Source organism: Epinephelus moara, chromosome 21 (assembly GCF_006386435.1).
Source record: "Epinephelus moara isolate mb chromosome 21, YSFRI_EMoa_1.0, whole genome shotgun sequence".
Lineage (NCBI taxonomy): Eukaryota > Metazoa > Chordata > Actinopteri > Perciformes > Serranidae > Epinephelus > Epinephelus moara.
In genome coordinates, this window is record NC_065526.1 from 26,517,919 (window position 1) to 26,534,789 (window position 16,871).

Genomic DNA, 16,871 nt, shown 5'->3' on the forward strand with positions numbered 1-16,871 from the left:
ACAATAATGATCCCGTCTGCATGATGGAACTTAAATTCCCAGTGTGACAAAGTGGAACTTGGAGAGCTTGTTTATGATTTTTTTTTTTCAGCTGCGTTCCCAGAGACTCTGACTTTTAATAGAAAAACGCTATTGAAATGAATCACAACCCTAATGTTTACTGCCAAGGTAATGCCTATTCATTTACTTAATGGGTAGGCACTTGCGATGTGATAATAGCCAAACTGATGATTAGGAACATGCAAGTGAGTGTTACATTCACACAGGTTGATCTTCACAATGAGAGAAATAATTCCTCACATCAGTAAATGGCTGTTTGGAGGTTGTTTTCCCAGTTTTTCACCAAGGTGATGAGCCTCCCCCACATACACGGGGCTCATTAGTCTAATCCTGAGTGTATTCTGCCTAGCAGGAATTCATAAAAAACACAAACAATGTGTGCATGCATGCTAACAGCCTTCTGTCGGGGAGCTGCTCCCACACCGTTTTATCTCCTAATGAGCCCTGATCAGCTTTTTTTTACGTTACCGCATGCTGAAAGGAAGGTGAGCGTCACATAGACACAGTCCTCAGATCATTTATATCAGTAAAAGCTCCGACACAACAGTGTAAAACTGTCTGTTACAAGTAAAAGTCCTGAATTCAAGTATCAAACAAAAGTGCTCATTGTACCAAATGTCCCCTGTTTGTGATATAATATTTGACCGTTAATACAGACACATCACTGTGTAATCATGTGATTTCCAATATGAGGTCTGGCCCCCACCAAAGGGTCACAAGATAAATTTGAAGGGCTGTAAGAAGAAAAAAAAGAACAAACTTCTGCTTCACAAATTTATATTCATTACTCAGACTTTCATCAAATCTTTTGCTTCTTGGTGAAATAATGGATCATTTTTCCTCTTTGAACCTCAAAAAAGTATTTAAATGAGTCAATGGGAGAAGTTTAGAGGGAAATAAGTCTTTGGTGGAACTGCTAATGGTCTTTTAAAACATTCGACAAAGGTTTTTGAATAGACACTGCTGATTTTTAAAGGAGTCACACCCCAAAAAGGTTGGGAACCACTGGTTTAATCTAGAACACTACATTATATTTCACACACCTATCTAGTTTTTAATGTAAATTCTTAATCTGAAAACTAACCAGTAACCACAGCTGTTAGATAAATGTAATGAAGTAGAAGTATAAAGTAGCATCAAATGAAAATACTCAAGTAAAGCACAAGCTACTCTCCCCCACCACACAGCCGTCTGCTCTGTGGCTGCAGTTTGTTTTTTGTGTGTTACGCCTGTGCAGTCGATGCTGCTCCTCTCAGTTATTAGCGGAGCATCTGATGCTATCATCATCATCAACGCTTTTGTTGCATTATTAACAAGATGATGATGGAGGACGGAATTAACGCTGTGATTACGAGCCAAGGAAATGGAGTCATCTTCGGCTCATAAACAGACAGATACTCTTTTGCATTTCTGAAACGAGCCTCTGCATCTGTTAATTTCTGTTAATTTTATTAGCTGTAGCCAGCTGTCTTGACATCATTCTTCCTCAGTGCAAAAGCAAGTGTTTTCAGTGTTAGCAGGTTTGTTTTTTCAAATCCAAAACTTTTTTCCCATATCAATGTTGATGTTCATGAAACTTTCAAAGCATTAATAGTGATTGTGACGGAGATTTAAGTATTTAGGGAGCACTTCTAAACTTCTTTTAACCAAAGCAAAGCGCTTCGACTGACACATCTGAAGGATAACAAGCGTTGAAGCAAATTCATTCATAGATCCTTTTGTTTATCTCGACTGCAAATAACTGCAGTTTGAGACGAGGCAGAAGTTTCAAAGGAGTTCCTCCGTAAATAAAAAGTGAATCCCTGCTGACACGATCAGAGAGATACACAAGTGCTGTTCCAAAATTTAATGAGCAAATCATTTCAGTTTTTTTATTAGATTGTTTTCATATCTCTGGCAAAAAACCCCAACAACACTTAATTTATTTGTTACAAAAAAGTTAAAGCAACCTTGTTAAAAAGCAACCTGCCTGCTGGCTCATAATGGACACTTGATTCTGAATGTATTATCTCAAAGCTCTGACTCCACAAAGAAGCTGTCGGGCTCCAATTTGTTTGTTGTTGTGTTTGTTATTTATCAGCGCAGGTTACTTTTGCTGTGCAGGAGCACAATACAGGACAGAACAAGGACTCACCGACAAAACTTTTTCTCAGGCGATACATTTTTGTGCAGCCTTGAAATACCTGTTGAAGGTTGTCTGACTCAAATATAACTTATAATAAGATCCAGAACTGTGTGGTAGTGTTTTTTTTAGTCATTGTATGTGTTCTCTGACTGTAAGGTACTCAAATTCATCTCATAATCTTTTTATAGCACATCAAGGACAAAGTAGAAAAGGCTATGGTGAGCTTTTTCTTATTTGACTACATTTTGCCAATGCAACCTGGATTTTTGGGGGCTTCGATTTTTTGTGGCTCAGTTGAAACTTTAAACAGAATAACAAATATATATATTTTTTCCAATTCAGGCGACTGTGTTTCCATAAGAAAAAGTCCTATTTATTTTTGCCATACACAATGTTCAGTGATTCACAGTTGGAGCTCTCCTACTGTCCTGGTTGGATCATCAGTCGAAAAAATGGCACATGTATACAAAAATATCTGGTACAAGCCTGTGTTCATACACGGATGGTCAATATTTCAATTTAATCTATTTAAAATATGTTTTTATTACCTCAGAGAAAAAAAGATTAAACTTGTGTTTTGAAATACTTAAAAATTCATAGTGAGCATGGCTCTATTCAGCTCGACTCTTTTGTGGCTTTCCATCAGCAAAAGTTGTGGATAGCACCGTGTACTTTTTTTGGTACTACCTCTATTTTTTTATTTACTCAACCCAGATTTTTTTGAAAATGACAGCCTGCAAAACTATGCTGTACACTCTGCCGTGCAATTGGCAAAGTGCAGACATCATTGCCAATGAAAGGATCCAGTGAGTGCAGCGGCGTCACTGTGGCAATCCGCTGAGAGTCCAGCCTATGTACAGTGGAAAATGAAATAGCGAAAAGAACCAGGTAGAAAAAGTGAACCAAGTCTGCAGTGGAAACGAGGCATTAGAAACAGAAACCACCCAGCATCCACCCCTGAATTCGCAGCCTCCAAGATATTCTGATTGGCCACTTCAAATCTATGATATGGGAAATAACAGAGCTCATCTTGAGGGGTTGTCAGATCCATATAGAGGTTATTTAATGCCTAAAATGTGTTGATATCAGTTTGTATGAAATGTATTTTTGTATTTTCAAATAAATTAAAAATATTTTAATTACATTTTCTCATATCAACACTTTTATTTTGGTACATTTGATGAGCAAGTGTTTGTCGTTTGTAACAAGATACTTTCTGGTGTATTTGTGTCCATCACTGTGTGCATGGAAACTTCATGATAGACGTTATCAATAACTGCTAGGGTGCGTTTCGCCTACAAACATCCAATCACTGAGCTTAAAATTGTGCGGCGTGTGCAGCCAACAGCGAGTGAAAGCCAAAGTTTAGTGTTATAAAAACTGACAACACAATCTGCAGATTAAATTAATTCACTTTTGGATTCTGGGTAATATTTTAACACTGTGCTTTGCTCACAAATTCAACAACAGAACGTTTTGAAAATGCTTCCACTATGATTTGCATCTCTCTCTTCATCATGGCAACAGTGGCTGAGGCTCATTGTATTGTACAAACCTGTCTGAAAGCTTTTTATGATCCATTGACTGGATGCTTTAAAGTATCCTGGTCTCAGTGATGATATAGACTTCACGTGTTTTTTGTGATTTGTCATTATTCTCTACAAGCGTCACCATGTTTCTCACAGCCTATGGGTTAAGACAGATGTATTTTTTTCTGGGTATCTTATCTCATGTCATGTGTTTTTTATTAACTTGTTATTTGTGATTTGATGACCTCTGATTGGAACCAAGAACACATAATGCGGACAAACACTTCTGAACTCAGCAGCTTCTCCCACTTCACGTTTATCTGTCTATTCTATTTTTTAATGCAGGAAATTGAGAGCTCATTTGATGAGATTGTGTTAATCCAGTGAGGGTTACACCACATCAACTACACCCTGTGCCTGCCTGCCTGCCTGCCTGCCTGCCTGCCTGCCTGCCTAAAATCAATTTAGTCGTACTGACAATCATGGAAACTTCCACTGTTGACCTACATGTCACTGTGACCCACTTGCAACTGCTGAAGCTTGTCCTCAAGATCTCAATACAGTTCAGATCTGAATGCTGCGGTGATACAAGCCTCCTCAGTTCTCGAGGATGATGGAGGTGAGAGGTGCTGTATCTGCAGGCTAAGATATTCTTTCTGAAACAAACAAACCAACAAGTCACAACAGCTTTCCACAATGACTGACACGGTGTGAACCAGTGTGGGAAGATATACAGACAAACTCTCCTCAAATCACCACTTTCCTCTACTGTCTGTGGTCACTGCAGAACCACACTAAGAGGTCTGATGTGGCAGAGATGGAGACTATCAGAGAGGAGATGAAGCAACCTGGACAGACTCTCTGTTCACACACACTCCATGTTTTTGAATCAGCTGGTATTCATTACACAACAGGAGACGGCTCTACATGTGTGCTATGTGTAAATGAAGTATTTCATTCTGAAGCCTGTTTGTTGATCTTTTGCATCAGCTTGCATCATACTTGCTTTATCATCCCTCCTTCTCGCTATGCTGACCGGCTTTTGTTACATTTACAAAAGGTAGCCTCTCGAAAAACAAACAGATGGGTGACAGCATAAAGAAAAGACAAACAAAGTATTGTTTGTCACCTTCATTTCATCAGTTATAAGTCAGAGATTCCAACGTCAACATCCAACTTGCAATCACAACTACGGAAGTCCAGTGTTCAATGTAAATAAACCCACATTTAAATGATATGGTGTTATATTCTTCTAATCCTCACACAACCAATACTATTATTCTAAATCTGTCATCATGACGTGAACACTCGCAAGTTGTAACATGGAAATCTTTCTTATCTCTACCTTCCCATCGTCACTGTTAATTCAAAAGGGACCCATATCCCGATGAAAATCCTGGGGCCTCATTTATGAAACAGTGCGCAGGATCCATATTAAAAGTGTACGTGCACACAGAAGCTGAAAATGGCATGTACCAAAACATAATCAGATTTATCAAACAGACTGCAGGCAATGTTCCCTTTATAAATCCCAGTCCACTTGCAAAATGCACACATGGTTCAGCCTCATATCCTGCCTGCTACACGGCTACATTCAACCATAAACGGTCAATACAAAGCACCCAAACCAACAGGTGACGTCAAGGTAGCTACGTCCATTATTTCATACAGTCTATGAAAGCACCTCATGAATGTTGATGAATGGAAATGAGCCTGCTGCAGTGTTACGCAAGTGTCACAGCATGTGTTTACAGCAATCATATGGACTGCTTCTCACTGGAGCTGCAAAAATTACTCGATCGATCGATTAGTCGTCAACTACTAAATTTTGGCCATCTAATTTGATCACTGATTAATCAGTTCGAGTAGATTTTTAAGAAAAAAGTCCAAATTCTCTGATTCCATCTTCTTCAATGTGACTTCTACCTGGTTTCTTTACTCTTCTGTGACAGTAAACTGAATACCTTTGAATGAAAAACAAAATAAGACATTTGTGGACCTCATATTGGGCTTGGGAAACACTGATCAACATTTTTTTTTTTTCATTTTCTGACATTTTATAGACGAAACAGCAAATCGATTCATCAAAGAAATAATCAACAGACTAGCTGCAGCCCTACTTCACACCTTGCAAAAATGATAGTGACAACCACTGGTGTAAGAACTGTCACTGGCTTTATTTCCAGACTTTACACAGTCCATGTGCAGATGGTGAAGATACACATAAGATGACTGGAGAAGACAGAGTGTGTGTGACAGCACACTAACTTAAATCGTACTTGGGGATATATGCACAGTATTAGAAGATAATACTGGAAACTCCTGACACTGCTCTGCAATTCTTTCCTCTTCTGTGGTATTGGATGCTGATTGGGATTTCTGCAACTGATAGTGATAATATCATCATTTAGTCTACTTAATGTGGTTCAGGTGAAAAGGACTACTGTATATTCAGGCTTGATATTTAGAAAAGGCAAGCCAGACTTTCCTGAATCCTGCCACCTGCCACATTCTGGCATCATCCAGCATTTTAACAGCTGCAGTGCGCTCCACAGCTGACCACGAGTGTCAGCAGCATTCAGTCCGGCCCTCTCCTCTGTGCTCCAGGGGTGAGGCATGTGATGGGGAGACAGCGCCGATGAAATATTGAGCAGAATTTGATTTGAGATTTGACTTGGCTGATATCTTTAACAATTGAAAGGGGCTTATGGAAAGGTTCTGGCTCACTGCTGGTTTTAATGTTCATGATAAAGTGGATTTTTAAGTAATGGGATATGTGAAGTGATATTAAATGTGTGAGAGGCATCATTTTTTTCTCACATTTAATTTCTACATACTGGCTTCAATTCAGCATGTCACAATCTGTGTCAGCAATGTCCAGAATTTCCATACAGGTGCACACATTCTCCAGTCAGGTTTGTTTTTATAGATCCTAACTTTAGCGTGGGAAGTGGCTTCGACCTGTGTGTATGCACCAGTTATAAATGAGGCCCCTGGTGCAGTTAAATACATTTTCATTTACATGTGTAGCTACTTACATGTGCTTCTGTAAGCTGGGAGCATCCAAACCAGAACTCTGGAGTCTACTTCTCCAAAACATATTCCTCATTCAATGTCCTGTCTAACGTCTTGCTAAAATCTCCCACAGGTGTTCAATTAGGCTGAGATCTGGTGACTATGAAAGCCAGCATACGATTCACAACATCTTCATGAACCATTCAGTGAGCCCTCAAGCATCCAACATTGTTTCTACACTCATTTATTCAGCTTTTTCCTTTCATTTGTTCCTCATTTGGATGTATAATGTGGCTTTTTTGCAGCGGAGGAGATGGGGCGTCATTTACAATAGCTCTGAGACAAGAGTATGGAGTATCTATGGCGCCTGATTTACACTACAGAGACTTGGGGTCCCATGAAAGACCCTGCTGTTGACATAACCTGAATTAATGTGGAGTCCCTCCAACAGAGAGAAAAGAAGAGGAAGTGGAGGCAGCTCTGTGTAACGTCCAGGAAAAAGTGCTTACTCCTCAACACTACTGGAGGTGTAATCAGCCAGCTCGTCAGTTAGAACGGGAGACCAAAGAACCTTCGATGAACACCCGTGACACCGTCTAGTCAATGACGGAGGGGTGATGGGATATACATCAAAGTCCACTCTGTAATTGGGACTGTTTCGAATGGAGGCAGACATCTTGGTACAGGCAACGATTAAATGTCACATCAGCAAAACACTTCAAGGCTACAGAAGGTTTCTTTCTTCATGGCTCTCAGGTGCTTACAGTCGAGGTTTCCTCTACAACTTTTGTCATTTCTTGTTTTACAAAAAAACTTGGCCAACTTTTACACAGCTCCTTTGCTCTATTTTTGGCCAAGAAGCTCATTGTTCTGGCAAACCCCTGGCCTCCATGATTAATAACCTTGGTATCCAATATGTTTCTAATCTGGGGGGAGGGGGGGATGCTCGCGGCATACAGAAAGAGATTATGCCAAACTACAAGTAACAGTTTGATCATTCCTCTCTCCCACCATGGAGGACATGCTCATTAATCACGTCTAAAGAGCTGAGTAATGTAGCCGGCCTCGTAGGTCTGCAGAGCCAGAGGAGGGAAAAAGCAAAGAAATTGGGTTTTATTGCGATGCTTCCTGCCAGCCGTCTCTTTGCATTCGCCCTCAACGACACAGAAGGCAGCGGCGGCAGCCCATCATCTATCTCCTGATGTTGTGCCAAAAGGTATCATCCATTTATCATAGTTTAACCTTTTCAGATCCTTCACAGGTCTCTCAGGGGCCAAATAAGAAGAGCGCCCCACAGGCTAGAGCTTACCGCGCACCAAAGGTTAAAACACGCAGAGGCATGAAATCACCATTCAGCTTGTGACACACGTCTCAAGAAATTTCCCTCCACTTCCTTTATGTTGAAAATGTATGACTTCACCAGTGATTCCCTAACCACAGAATGCCAAAAGGCACCGAGTGTGAGATTACTCCGTCGAGGGAATGCTTATCGAGAGGCAGCGCCCCCTCCCTCCCCCTCCCACTCTTCATCCATAATTGCTTTCCAGGCCTGCATTGGAAAGAGCCTGAAGCTGTGTTATGTTTGGCGGGAGCAGAATGCACTGGAGATAAGTTGAAATCCAAGACTATGCCCCAATTGGGACCACTGTGGCATAACGAAACCACTATTCTCTTCTCTTCAGTCGAAACTGAGCATTTTTAGTATTCTAACAAGGTCTGCATAAAAATTGTGGTTATCTGGTTCTAATGTTACGTGCAGTTCATGTTTTAAACTCAAAATGGAACAAAACAAAAAGACAGACCTCACACACACACGCGCGTGCACAAGTTCATGCACATACATACACAGACCTGCAAACTTCACAAACTGTTAGTTTGCATAAAATGACTACAGAGTCCTTGGCCATAACGGCCTAATTGGGGAGTTTTCAGTCTCGCTATCCAGCTGGCTGATTGCATAGCGAACTCCTAATGAACGGTGAAAAATGGCTTTGTTGCTGGAAGAAAACCGTAGAAGATGTGGCTGTCTTGAGATGAAATATTAAACATCTCACTTCTCCAGCTGTCACTAAAGCTGTGGTTGGGAGAAAGATGCCTTGTCATGTCCCCTTGGCACAGATGGCTCCGTTCTCCTTGGCTCCTGCCTTCAAGCAGAGTGTACCTACTCAGAGCGCAGATATGTCTAAAACTGACTGCCCACAGTTTGTGCAGAAGAATCTGCTTTGTAAATTTTTTGTGTCATCTCAGCGGGATTGTCTGCAGCTGCACAACAGCTTCTAGCATTGGTTGGTGGATCAGTAGGTTCACTGTTTTGGTCTAGACTGAAAAATCTCTACAACTATTGGATGGACTGCCATGAAATTTAGGACAAGCATTCATCATATTATAATGACTTTTTATCATCTGGCACCACCATCATGCCAAAGCTTTCACTTATTCAGTCAAATATCTCAACTTCTATACATCAAATATATAAGCACAAAATTTGGTTCAGACATTTATGGTTCAAAGAGGATGCATCTAGATGATGTTGGTGATTACCCAATCTTGAAACCCATCAACTATCGGGCCGACAACAATAAGACTCTGGGGCGAGGGCCAATATTTCTGGCTGATATCTGAGCCAAGACTTCCTCTTCCATGTGCCAGTCATTTCAGCTAATCTCTATGAAGAGAAATCTGCATATGAATGCAAATACATTTTTAAAAAAAGCAAACATAAATCTAACTTGGCATCAGACGATAGCCATTTTTTAGAAAATATCTGAGCAACTATTGGATAGATTGCCATTAACTCTGTTTAGACATTCTTGTTCTTTTCAAATCACTTTATTGATTCCCTTACATCAGGTCAGAATGACAATTTATCCAGTTCTTTGCTTTATGTCCAAATACCTGCAGAACTAATGACACTCTCATGAGCCTCAGCTGTACTTTGTGTTTAGTGCTTATTAGCAAATGTACTTAATACTATCCCTAAGCATCAACATGTTAGCTTTATCACTGTGGACGAATACGTGCAATAAAGAGACAAAATCTCTGCTTCTACTTGTTTGAGTGTAATATTTGATATTGAGTGCCCTTCTTTCTCACAGAGCAGCCAGCATGGCTGTACACTCTTTGTCTTGTTTGTTAAGGAGCCAAAGGTTTGACTTTTAAATCATATGAAACCATCTTGTATTTGTTAGATGGGAAAAGTCAGCATAGTTCATCCCTTTCCAGCATGACATCAGGGTGCCCTCATGTTTGATAAGACTCCTCGCTCTCGTCTGCACCGAAATCTCCCCCATTACTTCGCCTCCACCTGTCTTGCATGGTATCGGTTCGGAATCTGCATGATACAAGTGTCAGAGAGGCAATCAGAGGGAGATGGTTACGCCGTTTCGTCCTTCCATATCCACAGAGAGACGGGGGAGAGTGGTTTCCTGTCCTCCTCCTCTTTCTCCTTATAGAGAAAATAAAATGGAGGATACTGCTAGAAGAAAGGAAACCCCTTGGGATTTCAACTCTCTATCTTTCGCTCTCGGTTTCTGCTTCCTTCACTCTCTTGTCTCATTCTCTCAGGCTGAACCTTTCCTGGGTCCTATATTCTCTTTTATCATTCTCTCCGTCCTTACCCTTTCCTAGTTTTGTTCTTTCGTCTCATTCCCTATGCCCTTACTCTTCAAGAGTTTCATTCCCTTTTCATCTCCTTCCCAAGTTTCTTTCTTTGCTTCCTTATCTCGTCCCTCCACCTCCTACAGGCTTCACATCACATGTCCAGGCCAACCAATGCTGCTGCATAACTAGAAATAAATTACCCTTCATTCTGACCCAAATCAAACATGTTGTATTGAAAATACTTGCTACACTGGATTTAAATGGATTTCAGACGCACAAATACTGTCTGTAGCACAGAAAAAAATATCTTTGCTTCGGTTCATAAACCAATGAGGAAAAAAGCATAAAGTTTTCTTATGTCATAATTTCCAATGTTTTAGCATCATGGCCAAAAGTCTGCAGAAAACTTATAGGCTTCAAAATATTTCCTGGGTTGTGATGAGTTGAATTCTCTGGTGGAAGATAAAGTGAAATGGTCAAAGGCTGACTGGCACTGCACCCTCCGTGCCAGCAAGCTGATATCTTGGAAAGATCAATATGGCAGAGAGGTCAGCAAGCAAAGATGAAGAAGACAAATGTTCATGTCAGAGGTTTTTTTTTCTAAACACGAATCATTCAGCACTGCAGGAGAACAAATGTGAGGAAAGGCCAATAACTTTTTCACTTCCCGACATGTACAGAGAAACGTTATGCATGTTGTCAGACCGCAGAAACTGAATGCAAAATATTTGAAGGCTGGACTGCATTATCCACATTCACATGCTGTAGTACAAAAGTGCATTCATATCATAAAGCATTGATTGAAGCTCGCAGTGGCAGAATGTGAAGGGTGACATAATAGCAGTTTTGATTGAAGAAGCATAAACGATGTTCAGTGGAGCCGTGGCCCTAATTGATGTCCCTTGTCGCTAAAATGTCAATAAGTTTATTGCCAAGAGAAAAAATAAATTGGTGGTTTACTTACGATGCTCGGCTGCTCCCGTCAGAGGGGAAAATCAATTCTCATCCAAAGCTGGGTTTACTGATGCATTACAGACAAATCCTCATCAAATCAAAACGTACACTGTCACTGAATATTGGCATTTCAGGCAGTGAGAAAAAAGATGCTGCCGTGTGCCCCGTCAGCTGTCTTAAAATATGAATGACTCATTTCATATTTATTTGTGCACCGCTCGACTTCTGACAGAACTGCGAAACTGAGCTGTGCAATAATTCTGATTCCAAGACCAAAAGCTAAAACAGCCCCTGGCATATTGACCACGACTCAGGACAAATATTAACTGGATTTTAATGTTCTCTCGCACATCAGGTCCGACATCCACATCCCACTGAAAAACAAAATCGCAACTTTAAAAGTCTACACATTTAAATGGAAATTCTGTTTTTGGGCATTGGCTAAAAATAGTTTCCATAAAAACTTGATGAATGAAACACCAACTGAATTGTTAAGATCTCTTTAATTGAGCACATTAATGCAACTAGGTTGTGTAAAAACACCAGCTTAAACCAAATATCTCAACCAAATTATCTACAGGTGAAAGGGTGAATGCATGTGAAATTGTTCATTCTACATTTCATCTGACATAAAGTCCAAGGACCCTAAAGGGCTTGAGACATAACAGCCAATGTTCTTGCATTTTCTACTTACACTGCATGGGACGTCTGCATATCGAGGCGTGTTCACACATCACTGTCAGCACGGTGATTAATGTCTGCATGCGAGGCAGTCCATGTAGACCCTCATGGCCTTGTGGACACGGAAAGTATAATCTGCACTTAATTCTAACCTTCACCTTCATAGCCACATGCCTAAACCAAACCCTAGCCTAATACAGTTTTACCACCCTGAGGGGGGTCAGGCTCCAACCGTGAACCACAACATTCCCAGTTTACCTTTGCTGCATGTAACTCCCTGTTTCTCTCTCCCCTCTATTCCTGACATCTCTCTACAGTCACTGTGACATATAAGATGATCAAATGAGGGAAAAAATAAGATAAAAATAAAATACAAAAATACATATATATTCCCCTTAAAAATGTTCCCTACAAAAATGTAGAAATGTTAAGATTCATTCTGCTCACATAGAGTTTAAGTCACCATGACTACAAGTGCAGTGTGTCATACGTAAAGTGAACTGTGAACTCACAGTGCACATCTCCAGCATGCATTTCCTACAGAGCGCAGCAACTCAGGAGAGAAACTTAAGTGGACAGACGAGCAGCATTTCTCCTGAGCAAACTCTGCCAGCTGAACTTTTCACAGTCATCAACATTAGAGGTTTCCACACTTGGTAGTTTCTGCACCGATGAGATTTCTTCTAATGAATAATAGTTCCAACTTCCGTTGCCAACCTGCATTACTTTGTCACAAGATTAAGTGACTCTTCAGAGCCCCCGGTGTTTAATTTAGCAAAAGTTCATTTCCCAACCAGTCTACTCTTTCTGACATTCAGGAACAATGTGTTTACTTCCAAATCTGTCCAACTGATACATGTTCAAGCTGTCTATTCGTCTCAACCACACAGCAACACTCTGTCTTGAAAGCTGGGAGTAGGCTGTCAAATTACTCATATGCAAATCAACCTGTGACATAATCTGATGATTTAAAGCATGTTTTCAGCAGCCAACATATAATTTTCTTGAAAGAGTGAGGCAGCACAAAGTAGCCCCATCATTCAAGGTGTCATCAGTACTATTGTGTTTACTGAACAGGCCTCCTGGAAACAGGCCCAGGGGCCACCTGACTCCTAAGGTCCCTGAACAAAGCCTCTGGTTGAAGTGACTGTTACATTTCTTGTCAGAAAGTCATTCAGGGGTCTACAAAGAGACACAAAGCAAGTACAAAGTGCTGAAAAATGCCTACAAAGAAAACCCAAAATGACTCCAGCAAGACACAAAACGACTGCAAAGAGATGCGAAATAACTCCAGAGACACGCAAAATGACTCCAGAGACACGCAAAATGACTCCAGAGGGTGGCAAAACAGCTATGAAGAGACACAAAACAACTTCAGGGAGATGCAAAATGACTCCAGAGAGATGCAAAACAGCTACAAAAAACACTAAAGGACTCCAGAGTGATGCAAAACAGCTACAAAGCGACACAAAACGACTCCAGATAGATGCAAAACGAATCAAGAAATATTCAAAATGACCTCAGAAAGATGCAAAACGACTACCAAAACACAAAACAACTTTAGAGACACACAAAATGACTCTAGAGAAATACAAAATGACCTCAGAGAGATGCAAAACAACTCCAGAGAAAAACAACTTGTGAAAGATGCAAAATAACTCCTGATGGACTACAAAGAAACACAAAGGCTACAAAGGGACACAAAACAGATATAAAGAGATACAAAATGACCCCACAGACAAAATACCACTACTACTGTAAGAGATGCAAAATGACTACAAAGAGACACAAAACAATTAAAAGGGGCTCAGAGTAACCACAACTGTAAGAGATGTAAAAGAACTACAAAGAAATGCGAAACATCTCCAGAGAAATGCAAAACAACTACAAAAAAACACAAGATGGCTACAAAGAGACATGACTATAAAGAAAAGACACAGAACAATTGCAGAGACTCAAAGCAACTACAACTGTAAGAGCTGCAAAATGACTCCAGTGGGACAGAAAGACTCCAGAGAGACATAAAATGTCTACAAAGAAACACAAAATAACTATGAAGACACAAAACAGCTGCAGAGATGCAAATCGACTACTACTATAAGAGACGCAAAACAATTACACAGAGATGAAAAATGACTACAGAGCCATAAGGTGATGACTATGAGTCATAAATCAACTACAAACAGACAAACACGACAACAACAAGCCACAAAACTAAAACAAAGAGACTCAAAATGATTGATGTTGTGTCTGTCTCAGTCCGAGTGACTTCCTGTTATGTAGCAGGGTTCAGGAGCCTTTCACATGTCTGTGCCCAGGGGCCTATTGTTTTATAATCTGTCTACGAGTTGGGACAAAACTTTCTATTTCTCTCATTCTCAAACATCTTCAATCCAACGGTTGGAGAACTGTTGCATCCATCACTTGGCTCAGTGGTGCAGACCGCTACACAAACCGCCCAACAGCTCATCAAACAAATTGCCTGCAGAGAAGCAAGCCGTCTCATATGTTGCCTAAAACAAGCCTTTACAAGGTGATTAGGTCTGCCTTTCTCGCAGCGCATTCGCTCCCTAGTACTCACATTGATTGTTTTCCCCTGGCTTGGTAAATAGATGGAAGTCAATATGCTCCTGCTGTGACGTCAGGGTTCACCTAGCTGCAGGTCTCCTGGGTTTACCAATTAGAGCGTAAGAATGCAGCCAAGGATTTCATTTGTAGCCTAAGCTGTTATTAGTAACGACAGGTGGGTATTGAGTGTGGCGCAACACTGTGCTGGAGAAAATTGTGATAAATGACAGGGGGGAGGCTCTCTCCCTCTAAAGAGCTGTGCAGATAGATGACTGCTGGTCATTAGACAGGAGGAAAGGTGTGTGTATTAGTGTGTGTGTGCATATGTTTCAGTGAAGAGAAAGTGAAGATGCACAAATGGGTTTCTGAAAGCAGAAAGTAAAACTGGCTTCACTTTCAAAGCCTGTGGTGCCCACTTTGCAGCGCATTAGCCAAACATTTGAAGGCATCTATCCGCCCCCCTTCCCTGCATTATGGGGCACGCGCACAAACACATCTGCTTACCTTATGGTCGATGATGCCACTGTATCCCTGGAGGACCGGAGGGTGAGGCTTGGCCACCCTGACGGGGGCTTCAGTGGGCCGCCGCAGCTGTTCATGCTGTCGGATGTGCGTGTCGTTAGCGTCCCTGGAAGCGCCGTTGAAGCTGCCGTTGTACACGAGGAACAAGCTGGCGCACAGGAGGAGCACGAGGAGCACAGCTATCCCATGGCGCTGACACAAAAGACACAAACACATGCTGACTAATTATTCCTGTTGCACCGGACTGAGCTCAGGCTGCACCTACCGGCGCAACGACAGATGAAGAGCAGCCTGCACCACCATCATCATCCCCAGCTGGTTTGTCAATACATCCCCAACTTCCTGGAAGTCATGTCACGTGCGACCAAAACTTTAAAGAAAAGCTATTATCGGCTTAATTTAAGAGCATAGGCGGTCTCGCGACATTGACAAAATGTCAAGTTGTTAATGATAGTCTTTACTAAGTTTGCATGTTAATGCTCAGGTGCGTTCAGGAGCAGCAAAGCTATAAAGTAAAAGTTCATATTGATATCCTGACATTGTGAGTCAAAAAGCTTCCACTTTAAAATCTATATTAAATCAAATTTGCACGTGCAGCTTGTGTCACTTTTGGTTTGTTTTGTCTTGATTGTCTGCATCTTTTTTAAATTTTCATAACATGCATTAATAGAAAGAATATTGAAGCAAAAAAGCACTTTTTAAATGTGTGCATCTGCATTAAAGCGCAGGACAAACAGCCACCCAGCGCGCGGTGCCCCATGCTGTAGTGTTTATTATAAGAAGAAAAAAAAGCAAAGCGGGGCTTAGTGCCAAACAGAGTGCACAGCTGGATATCCATTGTTCAGATCCTAATCTTTTGATCCGACAGAGTGCACACAGCAGCGTTATGGCGATTGGAGCGCACTTCACACAACAGTGCTGGATGTAAAAGCGAGCACAAACAGTTGCCCATAGGGCTGCATGACAGAAACCTTTACCATAGGTGTCTTCATTTTGCGGCGCGCTGTCTCACGGCTGCGGCTCAGTGCGTCTCACTCCACTTTCTCTCATCGTCCAGCGGCAGCTGTCCGCATCCCGGATCCACTCCAGTCCGTCCGCGCTGTGCCAGCCTGCCTGCCGCTGCCTGTGTGTCTTCAGACCGGAGCCCAGGCGCAATTCATACTGTGGAGACCGAGGCGACAGATGTTCACTATTGTACCTCTGCTGGGTCTTAAAGCCCCCCGAGTTTGTGAGGCTGGAGGAGTGGATGCGCAGCGCAGTTAATTAAAGAGACTACCTGCAAGAGGGTGATAAGGCCGTTTTGTTTAATGGTTATTTCCTGCTGAGCAGTATTTGATGGGAATCTCTGCTCGGATTACTCTGGGGTACAGTGGGCCCACGCCATGTCATCTTTTGACGTCTGCTGGATAAAATATAAGGTGGAGTATGACTGCAGGAGGAGTTAAACAGCAGCGATTATATCCTGGAGCAAACACACTGAGTCTCTGGTATTCAGGTGGATTGTTACAAGTAGTTTTACTCAGGTAGCACTGCACTTCAGTACACATTTATGGTCACATTTAAGGTCCTTGGACTTTACTTGAGTATTTCCCTTTCATTCCACTTCACATTTCAGAGATGCTTTCAGGCACTACATTTGTTTGACAGTTTAAAGGACAACTTCGGTATTTTTCAACCTGGGCCCTATTTCCCCATGTGTATGTGTGCGTATGATTCATGGGTACAACTCGTTCTAAAATTGGTTCAGTATTGAGGGAGGCGGATGCAACCGGAGCCGCGAAATGAGCTAAAACGGTAACGGGGGCAAATACGTCCCG

At 41.5% G+C, this 16,871-nt stretch overlaps 1 protein-coding gene across 1 annotated transcript in view; it reads right to left on the minus strand.

Moving 5' to 3' along the window:
* Positions 1-16,219, minus strand: part of st6galnac5a (ST6 (alpha-N-acetyl-neuraminyl-2,3-beta-galactosyl-1,3)-N-acetylgalactosaminide alpha-2,6-sialyltransferase 5a) — a 70,969-nt gene extending 54,750 nt beyond the window's left edge. The window contains exons 1-2 of the mRNA XM_050033569.1: positions 16,032-16,219; positions 15,037-15,246 (exon numbers count right to left, since the gene is read on the minus strand). Coding sequence (XP_049889526.1) covers positions 15,037-15,246; positions 16,032-16,046 — 225 coding nt within the window. The 5' untranslated portion in view covers positions 16,047-16,219. The remainder of the gene's footprint in view (positions 1-15,036; positions 15,247-16,031) is intronic.
* Between the last annotated feature and the right edge of the window lie 652 nt (positions 16,220-16,871).